The following is a 21,346-nucleotide window of genomic DNA, read 5'->3' on the forward strand; positions in this document are numbered from 1 at the left end:
AGTATTATTAGACAGATATCTACTGTATGAAGTGTAAGATTATTTTAATCACTCAATGCAAGGGATGTATTTTTTCATTTGTTTAGTTTACATGCATTTTCTTGGGGTTTGTGTTTTTTAATTCAATTAGCAAGTAATACAAAATTGAAAACATATGTGGTCTGAATTTACTTGCACAAACAAAATGCTCATACCAGAGGGAAAGGGAAAGACTATGCTGTGCTATGGAGGGGAGAGGAGGGATCCCAGGTTCTGGAAGTGAAAGTTGTATCAGCAGGAGATAAGCCAACTTAATTAGCCCTGTGAAGAGACTGGTCAGAGTGCTTGGTTAATGCAGCCGCATCACGTTTGAGAATTCATGTGCTGTCTCTGGACTTAGCTGAACTGTGCAGACATCCATCTCTCTGCAGCACTGCACCTTGCACACACGCAGAGGCAGTTCTCACACTCCTCTGAGGTTCCACTCCACACTGGATGCCAATCTCATACAATCCAGGGACTCACATGACCAAAAATATGCAGTGAAGCATTCAGCCCTGCTCCTGGGCCCAGAGTTTCCTTACCAAGGTCAGAGAACAGCAGGAAGAGACAGCTGGAGCCTCTCTGCCCCCACAGCCTTGCTGCGAGCTGAGGCGATCAAAGCACAAGCTGTAGGTAAAGGTGACCCGCGCTTGCTGGGAAAAACAGACAAGATCTTAGTCTTCTGTGGACCCATGCAGCAGCAGCATTTTATCCTGCAGCTCCAAACCAAGCAGAACTTCCCAAATGGTGTGCAAGCAAACCATTCACCACTCTCCAGCAAGCAGCCAGAGCTCCCCAAGCACCAGGCAGGGAGCTGCCTGCAGGAGGAGCGTAGCAACTCATGCAGCACTAAAGCTTATCCCAGGATGCCACCTTGTCAGGCTTGAGTTCAGCTCATTAGGACACTCATCTGTTATTTATGCAAATAAGCCTGTGCATAGTCAGAAATATGCAAAGATGGCTATTTATCAGTTTGGCACAGTTTCTGACTTTCTGAACCCTCAGACATTCCTGATACATTTAAAAAGAAAACACAATCTCCCCTAGCACTGCAGAGGGGACAAGGCAGAGCCTAGCTGCTACCATCCACGTCTTCTCAGAGGACTCATGGTGCAGAGGATAGAAAAGATAATGCATTCTGCATACTTTAAACACAATATGTTAAAGCTCAGGATGTTTAATCTAGTGAATAAGGGATCTCCACTTGTTTCACCTTCCCAGGGGAGGAAATTTGCAATATGCATAACTCCAAGCATTCTGACTACAAGTTATTATTTATTTAAACAGGCACCTGCCCCCAAAAAATTAAAAAGGGTCTTCTGAAACAGTGTTTAAATTATCTCCTTTGTCTGGACAGCTGCAGTCTAAGATTGCACTCACTCATGAACGTGCAAAAGAACCTCAGCTCATCCCTCTTCTACCCTTATGAAAATACTCTCTTCTAACTTTATGAAAATATTATCTTCTGCATCATCTGGAGTCAGTATCCACCTGCTTTTCTGTGCACACAGCCATCAGTAACTGCAGGAGGTTTGAATCCTCCTGACATGGGTACAGGTTGACCAGAAACACAGCTTTAGGGAATTTTCCCCCAGTTCTTTACCCCTGGCCAGTTCCAGGGTGATTGCTTGCCTGTTAGCACTATGGACAAGTTGTTCATGTATCCTTCCTTGCACAGCAGGATGTCTTATTTAAGCTGCTCAACGTTCACTGTAAAAATTAGAAGATGTTTCTGTAGTAAAGGCAGGTAAAAATGACACCTTAGGGAGCCACCTTACCCATTCAGTTCTCATACAGATTGTTGTAACCATCTCCCAGGATCTATCTGGAGATTTGGACCTACATGTGGTCTTGGAATTAGAGGATGAGAGGTGGAACAGCTCCAGTAGCAAAGAGAGGTACTCACAAACGCTGCCCTTTCAGAGTGGCTACAATTTAACTTCAGTTTTATACCAACAAACAAAAAAAAGAGCATCCTCTGAATCCCCCAGCATACAATTGCACGAGTTACACCGTATTTAAAGCACAGTAATCATAACACAGGGTACTCAGTCCACCCTGACATCATGATGATGATCTCATCAGGAGAGAGAATAGTAAGAGCCAAAGCAAGAAAAGTCTTGGTTTCAGATAAAGACAGATAATAAATGAAAGAAAGAGGGGAAAAACCCCCAAAACCAAAGTGGTCACTCACCACCTGCCACAAGCAGACTGCTGTCTGACCAGTCTCTGAGTTATCACCAGGCAAATCACCCCCTCAGTTTTTATTGCTGAACATGGTATTATGTGTCATGGAATATCCCTTTGGTAGTTCACCCATCTGTGTCCTCCCCTAATCTCTTTCCCAACCCCAGCCAACTTTCTTGGAAAAGATTGGGAAATCAAGAAGCCCTCAATGCTGTGGGTGCATGGGTATAAAATAGCCAGAAGACTGGTGTGTTTTCAACCCTAATTAAATAAAAAATACAAAAAATACTTTACAGACTGGTGTGAAGAAAATCAGCTCCACCTCAGTCAGACCCAACACAAAGATTAATGAACAAATTGTCTTAGTTAAACATGAAGAAAATTGTCCTAGAATGGGCACTTCTCTTTTAACATCAAGTTCTATTTTAAAAGAACTGCCTTATTTTTTTCCTTTTTAATTCCAGACCTATTTCCCACTCGGGTGAGTGCAAAACAATGAATTCAAAAATTTCAATACAACCTGTCTCTCTGTGAACTTAATTCTGCCATTTCCAGCTGAGCAAAATTATCTTTACATCATGAAAACATATGCCTCCCCTTAATAAAGATTTAAATATAGGCACTTCAAATCTCTCCCTTCACTTTTACAATGGTGCAGTAAAGGATTATCCATGCAAAATTATACAGCCAAGATTTCTGCTGTGAGTCCGCATGGTTCCGTTGTTTTTCATGGATCAATTAACACACACTGGAGATTTTAGCCTTTGCTGTCTGTAATGGCTAATTTGCCTATTACAGGCAGCTGAGAGCCATCTGTGTACATGCCATAAGGATATAACAGTGAAATGAAGACTTTAAACCTGCAGAACACGACCTGTGGTTGTAAGGCATTCAAAGACAATAGGGATCCCTCACCTTTGGAGCCTGTAGCACATCAGACACACCTGGCTTAGGCAGTGCAAAAGTAGGTAGAGGTGCTGTTGTTGGCTTTTTGGGAGGCCTGGGTGGTGGATGAAGGGTTAGGTTTTCATATCTTCTCAGCATATAGTATTCCTCTTCGCTGACCTCTTCCACTGTTGTCCTAGTCACAGGCAGTTCAGCAGTCTGGACACCTTTGCTGAGCAAATGGACCAACATGTTCAAACGATACACAGGAATCTCCCAGCTCTCCACTGGACTGCTGGCACTACTGATCAGCAAGTAAGAATCTGTGATTTCTTCTTCAAACTGCAGACCAGGAGCAGCAGCCAAGACATCTTTCTCGATGGAAAGGTCCCTCACGGACACTTTGACATTAAAAGGCAAATGGAATTCCTTGCAAATCTCAGAAAGGTGGTACTGTTTCTTGTCATGAATCACTTCCACAAAGCCACCTTCCATGTACATAGGGAGGAGCACTTTTTTATATGAATCACTCAGTATTTGCTCACAGGCTAAAACATCTATGAGTATCTTTCTTCCCTCATAGAGAACTTCACTGGTCTGACGTTGCTGAACTAGAAATTGATCTCCAACAGAAACAGAAAAAAGCTCTTTATGAGGGGAAGTAAAGGCTTTAGTTGCTACAACATGAAGATGTTCTTTTTCACTTCTTGCTATCTCTAAGTCATAGGCAGTTGGAAACTCTCGAGGTCTTCTCTTGAACTTTCCTTTGTAGCTCATAGGGATTAAATAACGTTTTTTGGAGGAATCACTTCTCATCTCAGAGGCTAGGACTCTTGCTGCCTGGTACTTTTTGTATATGACAATCTCTTTTCCTGTAGACAATAAGTTATAAGGATTTTGGCTTCCTGAAGGCCCTTCCATTATCTCAGCAACCATAGGAAATTCTTTGCTTGTTCTCTCAAATATATCTTCCAAAGAAAGTGGCTGAAGGAAGGAGCTAGTATCATAACAATCTGTTACATCTTTGACCTCAACATCCAGATCTGAGAGGATATGAACTATGTCCTTTCGAACTGAAAAGAAAAAGAAATATATTGGGTTTTGTTTTCAAACAAATTGAAATAAAATACACATCCTGTTGGCCAGACACTAAAAGTACCTTCTCTGAGGCTTGTGTGTCCATGTGCACACCACTAACAGGGCTAGCCACAGTCAAATTGTTGCAATTTGAGAGATATGGTTATCAGATATGCATGGGACCACACAAACAGGGCGTGCAAGTGAACACAAATTTTAAGAAAAAGACTAGTTCACGATTTTCCCCACAGCACCTCCAAGTTTAATCAGTTGTTTATCTTCTCAAACTCTTGGGTGCAACCTATATTTTTATTCTTTTATTTCATGGCAGCTTAGGGTTTCTAAGAAATGAGTGGGAAACATCTTTAATAAATAAATAGCACTTGGATCCATGTTGCTGCTACGGCCAGACTAGGAGAAACAGGTATTTTGATATTTATAAGAATGATTAAAACATCTGAAATTATTAGGAAATCCTATCACTTAGCAAAATGGCAAAGCCTTTGTATAACTAAGAGTAAGTTATTCTTATGAATTAAGATATTTTAAGATTACATTCCTCTCTGGAACTGTTGCATCTTTTTCTGTATCACCTGGTTTTATTCACTATGCTAGTGAATTTGACAACTTGACAGGGAACAACAGCTCTTTTACCACAACTGAACTTGCAAAATTTTGGATGCAAAACTTCCAAGAACAAAGCTGACTGTGTAATTAAGGCTTGTTTAAGAATTTGGCTCCAGGCCAGTGGCACCACAGGTTGCTGACCAAGGCAGTAAAATTTAACAAGCAAATAATATTTAATGACTCTCTTCAAGAAGACTTATTCTGCATAGATCTACACAAAGGGACAGTATATTCTGGATTCACACTTCCTTCTAGCAGGACATAGCAATATTTTGTACTGAAAAGCTGGTATCAGATTTATTTTATATGACGGAATTCTATGACAGTGATTCAAGGTGTTTGTTCCAACTCTGCTTTTGTCACATTGACACCTTGAAGTGATAAACATCCTAAGCACCACAAGGGAAAGACAAAAACGGAAAATAATTGTTGAAAATGAAACTTTCTGTGAGCATTTGTGAGTGTTCCACACATAACTTGTTCATTATTAATAACAAGAAGTATAGAGAATTCCTGCTCACAGTCTGTGAAAATGTAATCAGTTATCAGGAATCTTTTTTTTTTTTTTTTTTTTTTATAGTGGATAGTATTTCTCATACTTTATCTTGTGTCTATTTATAGTTCTACTAAAAATTGTGAAAATCCATTTTTCATGGTCCACATAAAAGTAGTTATTCATGCACCATGAAGCCTACTTTTCAAGTTTGCATTAAATAGTTATTTAGGACATATGCAATGTTTCTCAAATGTTGAAACACCATGAAACTTAAAATAAAAACAACAAATACAATCCTTACTAGAATAACTGATTGGAAGACATAATAAGAATAACTGATTGAAAATATTTCTGAATCTTCTGAAGGTTATCAGGGACATTAAATTCCTATTGATATATAAAATTCCTATTGATATTCCTGTACATGTGTCTAAGTGGATATAGCAATACACCTGAGTTAATCAAGCTTCAGGAGATGAGCTAGATCCCTGAATCTAGTTAGAGTTACAGTAAGCAGGGTACTTTATCTTTTGAGGTTATATTTTTCAAACTTGCACATAGCAATCATATAGCAAGGACAGCTGAATGTCTTATGATAAGCATATAACTACAGTATATTGTGTTAACAGTCTCTGTCCACTTTTATTTCTCTCTCTTTTCTCCATTTGATTACATAATTCAACAGAGAAAGGCTAAATTGTGAAAAGATTTCCTTCTTAATATCCTCATGAATGGCACATATCTGTTAGAACTCAATTTCTATGGAGCTCATTGGTATGCTGCAAGTAAACGGATCAAGCAGCAAAACCTTCTCAAAAGCTAAGCTACTATCCTGCAATCAGAACCCAGCTCTATCAATGTTTGGGTGGAACAATTACAACAACTAGTGCCATAGGTATTTTGGAGTTTTTAAAAATAAAAACTCAGAGCAAAAACTTTTAAAGATATTGGTTTTCTAATCTTTTTTGTTTCCTCAAACCTACAGGTTTCAGAAATTGTCCATGAGTTTTTTGTATTTATTTATTATTTATTTTGTATTTTATTTCTGTTGATATTTGTTTCCGCAAAAGAATAAAATAATATGTTTTTCCTTTCTCTGACTTCCTTATTCTGAAAAATAAATTATAATTAAGTGTATTGCAATACATATGTCCCTATTCTTTTTCTACCTCCTAGACACAGCCATGAATGATCAAATGGCTTCTCCATGGTTGAAGTCTAAGACACAAAGAAAGAGAATCTGGGAACTGAACAGAATGCCTAAGCTCAACCTTTTTACTTTATGCAATGTATTTTCAGTGAGGATTTAATAGTAGTAGTCAACAAAATGGCAACAGGAAGAAATTCAAGGTAATGATTTGAACTAACAGATGATAAAAAAATACTAAATGAAATATTATTTTTATCTTTCTTTCTCTTCAATCAAATGTTAGTGGCAAATATGGATAAGGAATTTTTAACAAATTGAATCTTCCATGGCTATTTTAAGAAAATGTTGTGTATTTAATGATACTGTTCTACTTTGCTACACAAAGTTTAACAGAACACTAATTTTAATTCCTACTTACATTTCATTACTGCCTGCACTTCGTAGACAGGCATGAGAATCAAACAGCCATCAAAATTCTCAGGAAGTGGATTAGAGGAGTCGCACAAAGGTAAAGTATTGGAAAGTTTAACTATCCTGTTTCTACACTTAGGGATTTTCCATTCTGCAATCTCTTTTAGGGTGTATATCTGGTCATCTTGACACTCGTAGAATTCTCCTTCTTGCGAAAGGGGCAATGCAAAGGAGTGAGACTGGTTATTTCTGACCACGACACAGTTCACAGCCATTGTTCCATGGATCTCTTCCACTGAGTTGAAGGTGATCTGCTCACCACGTTTGACAGTGAAGTTTGCCAATTTTATATCCTTGGCACTGTAGAAGCAGGGATGGCCAAACCTTGTTGGCCCAATAGAGACTTTTCTTGCAATTTCTTCAATGCTGATATATGGAGTCTTATCTGCCACGACCTTATAAAGACCTAAGAACAGAAAACTTGCATTATAAAAAGGGAAATATGCAAAGCAAGTCATGCCAAATATTAGACTGTGAATATTATAAAAATGGGGGAAAAGCACATAAAATAATTCATAGATGATAGCTCAATTGCTAGAAATACAACTCTATAAAGGTAATATCAGCTGCATGGTACAATGCATAGGCAGCTGGAATTAACCCTTTCTGCCATTTATCTAATTCTGACATCCAGCATTCTTAGTCCACAGTAAAAGTTCTCTTTCCCACAGAAAAAAGAAAAATTATCCTAATTTCCTGTCTTTTCAGCAAATCAGCCTTTGAGAGTTAAATACAGATGTACTATGAGGAAACACAGCATTAATATGACCAGTTCATGCAGGATAAGTTTCTTGTCTAAACACCAGTACTACATAACTTTCGACACACAGATTAGGAATTCCTAAACCAAGTGTGTTTAAATTAAAGAATAGCACCTACAGATAAGAAAAAGCAAATAGATTTTATTGTATCTGCTAGCCCAGTCCACCAGCTGGATTAAATCAAAGTCAGGGTGTTGTAGCACTCCAGCCATCAGGAGGCAATTAAAATGCAAAAGTTCCGCAAGGCAGAAGCTGTATCTGAGCTTCCCTATCTCCTAGGGACATTATTACTTCATGTTAATCATGCCCTTTGGATCTGTCTCATTAGGAGTTTCCATTGCAAGAAAAATGTGTACATTTCTATATTTGCGTGAGGGTTTTCATAAAAGGAGAAGAACTGGAGGGTTGAGAGGACTAAAAAAGCAGGTCTTAGTTGAACTGTGTGATTCAGCTGTCTTCTTCACAAGGCATGGCAGCATTGTAAATGCTGCCTTATGGAATTGCACTGCAGCTTCCTGAGACAGACATTGACAAAGACTTGCTTTCAAGTGAATATAACCGAGAATAGAGGTTATTTCTAGGCCAAGTTTGCTAGTCACAAATAAACCAATAGCTACAGCGACAAAGAAGCCAAGCTCCCTGGGAGATACTGTGCCTTTTCTCCCTTTGTCTGCCAAAGCCAACCAGCAAAATTCCTATGGCCTCACTCGTCCTCACTATTGACTCCTCTGGACCACAGAGAGGGCACTTTGTGGTAAAGGTGTACTCCCATTTTGGCTGGAGGAGGAGGCATGGGATCAGGAATCAAGGAGCCTGGTTGGTACTGCTAAATACATTTTTATGGCAGCTTCAAACGCCATGAGTAGGTTAAGCCATGTTTTAAATGGTTTTTAAGCAAGATTTTAAATGTTCTACGCACCTGTTCGCAGCCAAGTGCAGGATGTCCCAGCAGACACCTAGATCTCAGTGAGGTAGGATGCTGCCAGAACACACAATTGCTGTTGGATCTTGGGAAGACACTAATTTCCTTTGCTAGACCACCCCCAATTGTGAAATTGTTTAACAAATTGGATCAGGGGATATTGCTTCCCTTAAAAATAAGCAAGGTGCTTATTTTCTTCCAAACTTTTTCCCTTACTGACTTTCATTACTTACCATAATCAATGCAACTGAGGGCTCTGCATGGTATCGGTGTCCCTAAGATTGTATGTCTTTAAAAGGATGCACCAAATAATTACTTCTATCAGAACAAACTTTTTTAATTTTTTTTTTTTTTTTCCCTGGAGGGGGTGTATGGTTCTGGCTACAGGATTGCTGTGATTCTGGCTTTACAGTAACAAAGCCCTGTAATTTAATTTTTAACCTTAGCACCACTCATATTGAAGGAGACATAATTAAGATTCTGTCTGTTGAGTAGCTTTTAACTGAATTCATCACCAGATTGGATATGTTTGGTTCTGGGCGTCCCATGTGGCCACTAGTAACTCTGGGAACTAACATCTCTGAGGGTCTGTCAGCAGTCTAAGCAGTAATAGCCTATTTAATTTGCTGCAGAAATAGTCACCAGTTGTGCCAGTGTCACTTTTTTCCGCAGTTCTGTGCCTTCACAATGGTCTGTATGACAGCCAGCTTCTCCTGTGTGAAATCAGTTCCCTTGTGTCAATGCATCCTCTACATATATGTCCTCACTGCAGGAAAACCTTCAGGAAATCCTCCAGGCTTTTTCCTGGGCTGCAAGGAAGGCATGTGTATGAATGTATAAAGTACAACTTCAAGACATTTTTCTTTCCCACTGATATTTGTAATGTTTCTCACTGCCATTTTTACCACAATTATTAGTGAGGAAGTTATCTACCACAGTCCCGAGGAAGTTATCTACCACAGTCCCAATCACCACTGGACCGTGTCAGTGCAGATCAACACAAACAGGTTCATCAGCGTTAAGAAAATATGTGACAAGGCACCAGTGACAAACTGAAACTGTGGAAAAGACAGTGTTCTAATATCCTACTTTGCAAGCACAAGAAGGGTATCATCTTCTAGCAGTGCTGGGAGAAAGCAAGTAGGAATATTCTTCATTAAAAAGAATATTCAAAATACTTACAATATGTGCCAAATGCAGTAACTATGCTTACATATCTGTGATACAGGAGCAAGTGTATACACCCCACAAATTGCATTGAAAAGCCTCCATGAATTGCGCTAAAAAACCACTTCCAGTTGAAAATATTTGCCAACATACAGGTGTGAAAAATATTATTCTCTTCTATGTGTTTGACAGTAGTCTCAGGCTACTAGTTTTGCTGTGCCTACAAAGTTATTTGGAAGGCATCTATTTCAGCAACAAATCAATGAACATCCCAGATTGGAAAGCAGGTGTCATATAGAAGCATAATTATCAGATTTCATACAAAACTAGACACCTGATTATTCCCTTGGCCCAGGCAGACTGGTTTTGTCAAGGATGGGAGCAAAAAAATGTTTGCCTTCTGTTCTGTTTTCTTAATTTTGGTGACAGAATGCTTGCTTAGGCAAGAGAAGAGCCATGTGGCCTTGCACAGTTAGCTTCTGTATTGATAAGAATTCTGACATGAAGGCACCTGACAGCCACCCCTGAATGGCTATAAACATGTAAAGGTCCATATGTTTGTCTCTATATAGAACATAGGTAAATATATAAAAAGTTATTTTAGTATGTTGGGTGGAAGTCATTGCCACATTTTGCCATGGTGTCCTCTCATAAATGCTCTCCTTGATATGTATATGTGTAAGAAACAAAATAAAACCACAGAAACCACCAAATAATATTATCTGGAACATTTCAGAGCCTTATTAAAATCACTGTAAATCAAATTGCAAAACCAAATGTTTTCCAAATCTAAGATAACAAGAAAACCTCCAGGAGGAGGAGACATATGGCAAGTTTGAGATGCTAAAATTTGGACATTTTGAGGTCAAAGAAAAATATTTTTGTACTTTTTCATAAACCATAAAATGACTGAATGAAATTCAGTTAGACTTTCCCAAGAGATCTTGGTGGACTATAATGGGGAAAGACAGATGGAAATAACAAATTTGGAAGAAGTCCATCTGGTTTAGCAAGATCTGGCATTATTGCTCCTATAGATACACTTTCTAAATGCAATCTGGTCTACAACCAAACTGTACTGATGTCCAATGGTTTGGGGGAAAATAAAACAATCATACAAGAAGAACTACGTGCATATACAATAATATCTCAGGAAAATATAACCATTCCACTCCATGCAGCCTCTGTACCTCGTGACATTTCACTAGGTGAAGTGTCTGCCTAGACATAATAACATGATTAATAAGCTCCAAACATCATCAGCCCATCTTTGCAAGAAGTTTTACTAATTGGTGTGCAAGTTGAGACAGACAAAGTTTGAGAATCTGAGAAAATTATTTCACTGCTATGAGAGGGAAAGCATAGCCAGAGGATCACAAGACAATGTGCTATGGGAAAACATGTTTTGATAGAAGGATATTTTTACCACCTTTTTACAGAACAGTACATGCAGCTCTCTTTTATTGGCTGTAGTGTAAAATGTACCACCCTGGAGCTTTATAGTCTTCCTATTTTCAGTCTTAATCAGAGTCCTGAAGGAAAGGAGTATTTTACTCTTTCCCCCACAGAAAGCTGAGAAAACTGATAGTTAGGCTTGCCTTGTAGAGTAGCAAGCAGCCTTCAAGAAAAAAGAAGAGCAGAACAAATCATCTGTTCCAGAGTAGCAGTTTCTGTTCCCCAAGTAAGGCAAGAGATTGGGAAGAGCACAGTTTCTACCTTCTGTGGAGATGACTTAATTGTTATTCCTCTTTTCCCCCACCTCCAATACCCACTCTCTACCTCTTCTGCTGCAGCATCCTTCTCCACTCATCCTGTCCCAAAGGACAGCTTTCCCTCATCTAATACTGAGATGAGCCTTTTAATGCCTAACCCATATTCTTCCACAGATGTGTTGTGTGGTCACTGACAAGTCTCGTGTCTTCTGATTTGCAGATGTACTCAAAGGGACAGTCATGCCTAGCTACATGTCTGTCAGACCATGTAGGAATGAGCAGCAATCAGGGACCTCATGTGAACAGGGGCAGTCCAGTAATGTTTTTTTTTGCAGAAGAAGGAATACAACAGAATGAAATGTAGTCATTTGTTCTGGCAAACTGAATTTGGCTGTTGTGCAAATTACCTGTCTGCTAATTTGCTAGTGGTGAAAATTGTAGTTCAAAATGTGGTTAGATGTAGCCATTGAAGTGTCTAGACTAACAGCAGACTTCTACTTTTTAACCCAGTGCATGAGCACAGAAAGAATAGCCTGGCCCTCTGAGGCATGAAAAAGAACAAATTAGAATGAGGATAAAATGAAATAACACAGATAGTGAACTTGCGGTTGCAGCGGTTTCTCTAATGCAAAGGGCAGATTAGGCCTTTATCAAGGATCTGATTTGCCAGAGCAGAAAAAAAGGAGTTCTGAAGACTGCAAATATGCTCAGAAAGACAGAGTAAGGCTCGTTTAAAGCCAATGAGCCCAGTTGTTCTCTCAGAGCTGCTATCCCCAGAGTAACCTAAACAGGAGCATTGCTCATTTGTGTCTTATGCACGCAGGGAAAGGATACACGAGCCCATGGCATGCAGAACTCATGGCAAAGGAAATGGAAAAGAGCATCAAAGCAAAAGATTTCTTTGCATCAACACTGGCAAGAGAGTACTGTACAAAAAATGCAAATACAGGGTCAGCCTCCTGGAGACCTGCAGATATTTTTATTGAATTATGTCAAAGGCAGCGTGAAAAAGATCATCTGCAATTCAGTTCTGTGCTTCTTTCAGGAGATGGGGGCAAGCAATGTTTCATGTACAACATCTCAGTTAGAGCTTAGCATGTGTATGTAATAAAGTGAAAAGGAAAAAGGTCAAGAAAGAGCAAGAGACTGGAAAATCTTGACTCTGCAGAGCAGAATCATTTGTCAGCTAAGAACTAAATTAGAGATATGACAAATTTGCATCTTACCAAATAGCTCTTGAATGCATAAGAATACATATACAGTGAAAAACAGGAAAGAGGTGCTCCCTGTTGGGCTAATAAGCAGTATGATTATGCCCCTCTTCAATGCTGCTTTTCAGTAATACCCATCATGTGGAGGATAATAATGATAAATTTCTGCAAAATGAACTCTGAATTCATTTTTCAAGTGAAATAACCCAGTTTTCTAGAATACTGGCTAGGAGAGTTCATAACTATGCATGAAAATTGTAGTGATTAAATTGAATTTGAAAATGTGCTCAGTAGGGCAACAGCATCCAAATGCCAAGTTGTAAAACTGATCACTTGAATGCAAGTAAATCCCAATTCACCAGGTTCAAGCATTTGAAATCATAACTCTTTCTGTTGCAACAATCAGGACTTTCAACATTAATAAATTTAGGATTACTTTTATCACTCTGTTGTGTTGGATATTTTAAGATTCAGATGTTCAATCTCATCTGCCAATCAAGATTTAGAATATATTTCTATTGGTGTATGTATTTTAGAGATAGAAGAAATTTTAATAATATCACAGAAACATGGATTACAAGGAAAATGCCAGGTGTCTTGAGAGTTCAGAGGAAAGTCGTGTTTCAAAATCTCTAGATAGCCATAGATAATTAAAAGGTCTTTGATCTCTACATCTAGGTCCTACTAGTGCTTGAAAATGGCATTCCAAAAAAAAGTCTTTTAATAAGTGGTCATAGAAACCGTTCTGATTCACAGGATAAAAAAAACATGAAGGTAAATTGAGGATCTACTGGAGGTGGGGGGAGTTATATATACACAACTATTTCAGAGAGAAATCTGTATTTTAGAAATGGCAAATAAAGGCATAGTAGAAGATATTTTTCAGTAGAATTCAGATGAAACATTTCATCCCCATGGACTTTTATATTTTATTTGTTTCAAGAAGTGTGTCTTGTCTTCCTCTGCAGAGAAAGCACCTATCAGCTTGCATACTGGCATATTCTAAACCCTATACATGCATGTGCACATACTCTGGCATAAGCAAGACTTTAGAAGAGCATCGATGGGGTCATTAAGCCAAGCACTCAAACACTAGAAAAAACTCATATTATGTTCCCCATGCAGCATCAATTTAATTTCCCATGTGCTTTCAATACAATACTGTGTTAACTAAATATTTAGGTGTTTGTTTTTGTTTTTTATTTTTTGCCCAAAACTGTAGTCTCATTCAGTCCATCAGAGCTACACTGATAGCCAAAGTGAGTCCTGGGCACGATCTCAGACTCTTGAAGTCTATTGTGTTCTGTGTTCCAGTGGTTTCTTTATACAGGTGTCCCCAGACTCTTTGTCACTCTCACTGCCCTCCTCATGCAGTTTCCCAGCCTGCTCATCTCCTCTCCCCAAGGGGCTCCCATTACCTCTGCTGCCTGCAAGACTCCCAGGATAGGAAATGCCCTACTTGGAAACTTGTGGGTGGGTGGAGTCTTCCTCTGCTGCTGAAACCACCTGCACCTGCCTCTTGATATTTTCTCTGATCTTTGCAAGAAAAGTCTTCATCCCTATGTACTGCTCTGAGGTCAAAAACCATTTTCCTAACATAATTTGCCTCCTCCTCTTCCCTCCCATGGGATATTCACACAGGATATGCACTTCTCCCTCTGTGCTTTATTCACTTCCCTGTTCAATGCTGCTGGGCCCTAAAAGTAGAGGAACTGAGATGAGAGTAAAATTCAAAAATTAAGAAATATGAAACATGATGGGTTCAGTACTTGGCCAGTTCTCCTTAACACAGCAACAAGAAGAGAGGAAGATACTGTTCAATTAACAAGTCACTACCACATACCAAATTTCAAGTCCATCCTCCAAAATATGAACATATCTGTATTTCTCTAGAACAGTGAAAGAGGCTTTTTAAGCATAAAAAACCATCAATTCCCCTCTAATCCTGTTTACAAGCATGGAGCAGCCACTCTAGCCACCATAGTCAAAATAAGTTATTAAAATAAAAGCAGTATTGAAAACAAAGTATTGAAAACATTTTGTACCCAAAATAATAAAATACAGATGTAGCAATGGTAAATAAATTATAGTTTGAGAACACAGCAAGGGAGATTTCAGCTCAGACAAGGTTTGGCAAAGTCATAAGTAAATGAAAAAAATATTTTTGCTGTAATTCTTACACCAAGGGACTCCAAGTGTAGAAAGCATTGCCACAAAGGTTTATAATATTAATAATTTCTATCCAGGTTTGAGAAAGGACTGTAAGAATTGAAATTTAAAAATTAGTTGACTGTGTCTTGTATCATCTGATAAAACTATGTTCTTGACAGCTGAGTTGTAACCTCACATATCAATCAAGACAGCAAATGAATAAAATGAACAAAGGTGATTACTCAGGGCTATAATTCCTCAAAAACATGTATGCATGAAATACTATACCAGGAAAATTTAGTGGTAATTCCACTTTGGCTGAAAACTGGCTGACTTCATTATTCTCACAAATACTTGCTATGAGCTTATTAATTTTGAAGCCAATAACTTTAATGACTTCTTCTGTTGACAGGGAGCATTCATTTCCAAACATCCCATAGTCAGAGCCTGAAAAGAAACACAAAAGTAAAGAAAAAAATTATTTAGCTTTTTCTCACTTTGTCAAATGTCTTTACCTCTTTGACTGAAAAAAAAAAAAAAACTTTATATGAAATAATACTTGTGGCAACCTAATTTTCTTTTACTTCCTCAGGGTCTTCTTGTGACTTCAGGGACCAGTCAGCTCTATGTGTACATGGCTCTTAAATGCATGCAAGGAGAACGAGGTCTGAAGAATCTACATTTCCAGATTATTAGACCAAAATAGGTAGAAGTGGAGCATAGGATTACCTAGGTTGTCAGGAGCTGTCTCCTGAAACCAGCAGGCAGTGGAGCTCAGGCAGTAAAGGTGCTCAGAGAATAGCACATCCCATAGGAAACAACAGGCTAGAGCAGGACACAAAAACCCAAAGACTCTGAAGGTGCCCAGGACACATTCAAGTGCAACCAGCATTTGAGCTGAGGAAACAGAAGACCTGAAGAAAGTACAAGAAAGTGGAAAACTGGCAAATTAACAATGGCAATCCCTGTCCCATGTTGAAATGAGCATACTGATTCTGACCTGTCGGCAAAAATTTCCATTTCTGTCTCTCATGTTCAGAACTTTGAGAGAAGGAACAAAGCAATCCAGCCAAGTGTTTCAGCACTTCCTCAGCAAAACCTGGAACTGTATCTTGTCCTGCCAAAACCAGTCCTCACTGCTCCATTCTAGTTATGGTCAACCTTTACTGTTTGAGAAGCAGGTGCACAGAGAGAAGAATAAATCCAAAAAGCTCAAAAGCCAAGTTATACAGAAGAAGGAAAATTCCTCCTGGTCTTTGCAGGAATTAGCAGAAGCTTTGGGGCATGGGATCAATTAACTATGTGTAAAGGCAATGCAGTGAACACATGGTGTTCCATTTGCAGGTAGAATTGCATCGAACACAGAACATCAGAAATGTTGACTTTAATACTAGCTTCCATTCTTCTGTGCATTTCCTCCCAAGAACTAACCAGGATCTGTCCTGAAGTGATGTGGATGTTCCCTTTCTGAATTCTCATTTCAAAGTTTCATTTTCCTTGTGGTGAGAAATTCTCATTTCCACTTCCAGTGCATTGGTGACTGTATTTATTTGCTCTCCTACTAATATTCTTTAGCTACTTAAAATTCTTTCTCATTTCCATTTTTCCCTTCCCCAAAGGGTTCTCAGGATTAATTTTGCCCTTTGCTTTATCTCCTCTGAGAAGATTTTCCTTCACACAATTACTCTAACCCCTTACTTATATCTTGTTCTGTTTCAAGTATTTTTTTTTTCTAACCTATGTGAGCAGAGTGGTATTAGGCAATGAGAAATACTTAAAACCTGACCTTTGGCTACATATTTGCAATCAATAATTGAGAAGGCCTGTACTGAAATATCACCATTGCTGGCAGAACTCCTTTCCCTTGAAGAGCAACATTCTTTACATCTCTCCTTGTAGTTGGTGGGGATTGTGGGGAGAAAAGAAAAAAAAAAAAACAGCTTAGCTTTTTTTTTTCCTTTTTTTTTTTTTTATCCCACTCAGGTGTCAAACAAAAAAAACCAGCCATTAGATGACTAATCTTTCTAGTGTTCATTCAAGAGCAATTCCAATCTTGAATATAGCCTGGGCTGATAAACATCTCTTACTGAGTCTGTGATCTATTTATTAACTCTGCTGCAGCACTTGTGAAGGACAAGCACTTGACTATCTCCTAGATCTCAAGAGAAGTCACCGGGAGCCCAGCCTGAGCATAACTTACTGTTGTTTTAGCCTAAACCTACCCAAAGCCTCAACAGAGCACCACAAAACAAGAGGAGAATGATGGAGAGTAACGCTGAGAGCTGGTTCCGTGTGCCCTGCTGTGAATACTTGTCCAGACAAACCTATTGGTTGCTTGTGCAATGCTCTCAACAATTGAGATGGACACATGAAGATCCTCAGCTTCTCTGAAGAAGATGTAGGTTTTTAACCCTCTGGAGAAGTAATCTTGATTGAAAAAATAAAATAAAAACCCATCTAGAAGATGCTTTCCACAGGCTGGATGGGATAACATCCCCTGGTTTCCCTTGCTGAAGATCCTATACAGGCTAAAGGTTTCTGCTGTACTTGGATTCCAGACTCACCCAGCAGACTTTCTGCTGCACACCAGGATGATGACTATATCAAAGATACTCTGGATTATAGTGCCACACAAGTATCAACCAGTGCCAGGTGAAGAAACGTTGTTTAAGCATGCTTTCAACAATTCTGGTGCTGAGCAGAAGTCCAAGAAAATTGCTGCTCTTTAACAAAAAAGTACAATCTGGTTTTCTTATTGTAAAAATAGTGCATAATTGTTTGCTCTCTTCAGTCCCTTAGCAATTCAACACAGACTAACTCAGCTGTCTCTATGGAAATTGCTACAGCTCCCATCAGGAGGCTGGCTGCTGCTAATACAGATCATGAAGTGCCATGTCTACTCACTTTTTAAATATTTTAGATATAGTGACTCCACCATTTCCCTGGGCAGCCTGTTCCAGTGCTTAACCACTCTTTCAATGAACATTTTTTTCCCAATATTCGAGATGAACCTCCACTGGCACGACTTGAAGCCATTTTCCCTTGTTATGTCACTGGTTGCTTGGGGGAAGAGAATGGCCCTCTCCTCACCACAGCCTCCTTTTAGGTAGTTTTAGAGAGCTGTGAAGTGTCCCCTTAGACATGTTTTCTCCAGGCTTAAATTCCCTGGCTCCCTCAGCTGCTCCTCATAGGATTTATGTTCAGTCCCTTTCACCAGCTCTGTTCTACTTCTCTGGGCATACTCCAACACCTCAATATCCTTCTTGTTTTTCTTTCACCACCAGTCTCTGGGCTTGACCATCCAGCCAGTTTTACATCCAGCGATGAGCACACTTGTCCAAGCTGTGGGCTACCAGCTTTCCCAAGATAATGCTGTGGGAGACTGTGCCAAAGGCTTTCCTGAAGTCTGAGTAGGCAACATCCATAGCCATTCCCTCAACCACTAAATGGAGCAATTAAGAGGTTAAAGCTCTCAAAAAACTGTTATTGAAGAATATTTAATGACTATTTCAGCCTATATCTGCAACAGAATGATACCACAAAACCCCTCAAGAAAATTAAAATCAAGGGATCTCATTGTCCTACCATCAAAGAAATTAACATGAGTACATGATCCACTGGCAAACAAAATACTTTGTAATACAACCAGTGAAGACCATAGGATAGAACTTTTCTTTTGAAGAAGTTGAATAGACAGATCATATAACCATGGAATAATGGAGGTATGCCACCACATTTTCCATCCAATTAAAGACATCAGAGACCAACTTTCAACAGTTTATCAATTGTAAAACATATATTACCAGATTTATTTGAAATAGGCTAAGAGGTTGAAAGAATATGAGGGTGAGAGGTTGGGTGGATGATTGCTAACTGACTGAGACCATGATTGCAGAAGCCTCATTTTTATCAATACTAGGATTTTAAAAAAAATAAATTAAAAATGAAAATCTGCCAGCCACATTTTTGAGAGTGCAATTGCGCATACAGTATTGATTTTAATTACATATTTGTCTGCAACTAGATTGCTTTGGCCCTGATTTTAGCCCTTGCTTGGCAGTTTGCCTGGAATAATACAATGAAGATTGCATTCAGACAAGAAAAATGTTACCTAGGCACTTGCAGCAAATATTTGTGCTGGTAAAAGGGAGCCAGGGAAACTGCACAGCTTTCAAAAAGGATAATAAAAGTTCTTTTTCCTTTAGAAGCCATGATAATTAATCTTAAAACATTTTGAAAATTCCCACTTTGTAACAATGTGACACTGAGAGATTTTACTTCAGCTGTGTAATGCAGACCCCTTCACACAATAGATTGAAAAATGAAATTAAAATTAAAATGTGTTTTTAACACTTATTTGTTGTTGCACAACAATAACTTTGTTTTTCCCACTCAAGTCACAAAGAAAATATAACTCTTTGAAAATGTAAATCAAGTAACCTTGAGAACAGAATCTTTTGATTTGAGAAAATGTATGTGATATAATGCAAACCCCGCCCCCCCAACCAACATTTTAGCAGAACTCAGAATAAAGCAACTTATTTACAGTGATCAAACAATGCCCCTGAAGGCTGTAATTAAAGAGCTTGTTGCTTTTGAAAGAATATTTTCTGGAATGTTACTTTGTTCAATATAAAACACATTTATATCCTTTCGTAAGCTCATCTCTAGTTTGACAATCTGCGTTATCAACCACCATGATCAGATCAAAACAAACACCACAATTGGTTCAATATCTTTTCCCTCCATCTTTCCTAAAATGTTAAGCAGCCACACCACCATCGTTCCTAACATAAGCCCTTTATTGGATTTATTTCTCACTATAGGTACAAGAAGAGTATTTTTGTATTAAAAACACCGATATAAAATATTATTAAATACTTATCTCAGTGAACACCTGAGATGGAGATACCATTCTTCATGTCAGGGCATCTGACACTACCACTGAGGTAAGTATTTAATAATACAACATGAAACAAACAAAAAAAATCTCAGTAATACATCCCTTTTTTTCCCCATTGGGTGACTGAGGTGAACGCCCCAGCGATGCTGATAGAAAGCACTGCTCACAATCGGGCCCCTGAGTAAACAGCAGCAACACATCACTGGGATGGAATTCCCTTTTGCCGAATGCCTCCGGGCAGTTTAGCACGGAGAGCCAGGGAGAGCGGTGCAGAGACAAAAGACTAGGGTGGCACAGAGCATTATTCAGAGGGATGAAGCTCAAGCCCAGGCTGGCTGACTCCCAGTCTCACAGCCTGCCTGCTACAGGGTGCTGCTAAGCACTTCCAAGTATCCCCCGTTCTTTTTTTTTTTTTTTTTTTTTTTTTTTTTTAACTAAGAACAAACCTTTTTCCTAACAAAACCAAATTACTTTGGAGGCCAAACACTAGGCATTGACTCCCTAGTCCCATGAGTTTGAATCCTTGAAGGAAAATATTCTCTCTTTCATGTCTCAGTAACACTCACTGAATTCATTACAGCTGGCAGGCTGAGCAGTCTTTGAAAGGAGATCCAAAGAACCGGGAACCTGGCTGCTTAGCAGGGAGATGAAAGATCTCCCTACATCTCCTGAAAGGGTAGAACTTTGTCCCAATGTCCTTTCCCCAGTGCTCCTTTCTCGACTATTAAGTTGTCATCAGTTGCCCATATGGGTGCTGAGCTCACCATCAGAGGTGACTCTGTTTTAGGGGTTGGCAAAATGGTTCTGCTGTCACGTAAGGACTCCATCCCCTGGTGCAGCCAGTCAGCCAGAATTACAATAGCCCATTCTCCCCTACAACATAGCTCAGCTGAAATCACAGTTTTATTAAGGCTGCTGCAGGCTCTCAAAGTAATATGAAGGGCATAATGGATCTATAATTAGTGTCAATAAAAAAAGATATAATTCTTTATGGGCATTATTTGAGGGCTAGCCAATTGTTCAGAGTTTATGCTCTTTGGCAAGAAAAGAGACCTATTTTAAAGTTTTAAGGAGGAGAGTTTTGCTTAATCATGTTAATCATTTTATACTCTAATTAAGCAGAAAGAAAAGAAAACAATTTCTGATGGGGAGACATTAGGTGGATATTTTTTCCCATTCAAATACCTCCTGAACATCAAAGATGCTCAGCAGCCAGCTGGATTTTCCCCACTAAACTCAAATAATCTAATGGTTTGTGGTGAAGAGGCTGGAAGTCATGCACAGTGATAGACAAAAAAGGAAACATGCCCCTAACCCCAGGCTGTGAGAGTGGCTGGAGACAGGATAAAACACCTGTATGGCTTTTCTCACCCCTCCCTTCCTACCCCCAGAAGGTGCCCCCACTGAGAGCAAGTGAGCTCAGCTCCCCAGTGCCCACACAGTGCTCTGGATGCCCGAGGACAGCAGCTCAGGAATGTGGGGTGGATTTGAGTGGGAGAGCCTTTGTCAAGGGACAGAGCAACTTATTGGGCTTTCAAACTTATTGGGCTTTTTTCTCTTTAACATGTCCGAAGCAACAAAAATATTTAGGTTTGATCAGTTTAG

The 21,346-nt window shown here is 39.1% G+C and overlaps 1 protein-coding gene across 1 annotated transcript in view; it reads right to left on the bottom strand.

The window, feature by feature from the left end:
- THEMIS (thymocyte selection associated) overlaps positions 1 to 21,346 on the bottom strand; it is a 75,508-nt gene that overhangs the window by 46,505 nt on the left and 7,657 nt on the right. Inside the window, exons 2-4 of the mRNA XM_079332217.1 lie at positions 15,127 to 15,285; positions 6,862 to 7,320; positions 3,124 to 4,166 (exon numbers count right to left, since the gene is read on the bottom strand). Of these exons, the coding sequence (XP_079188343.1) occupies positions 3,124 to 4,166; positions 6,862 to 7,320; positions 15,127 to 15,285 (1,661 nt within the window). The remainder of the gene's footprint in view (positions 1 to 3,123; positions 4,167 to 6,861; positions 7,321 to 15,126; positions 15,286 to 21,346) is intronic.

Source organism: Erithacus rubecula (genome assembly GCF_903797595.1).
Source record: "Erithacus rubecula genome assembly, chromosome: 2".
Taxonomy (NCBI): Eukaryota; Metazoa; Chordata; class Aves; order Passeriformes; family Muscicapidae; genus Erithacus; species Erithacus rubecula.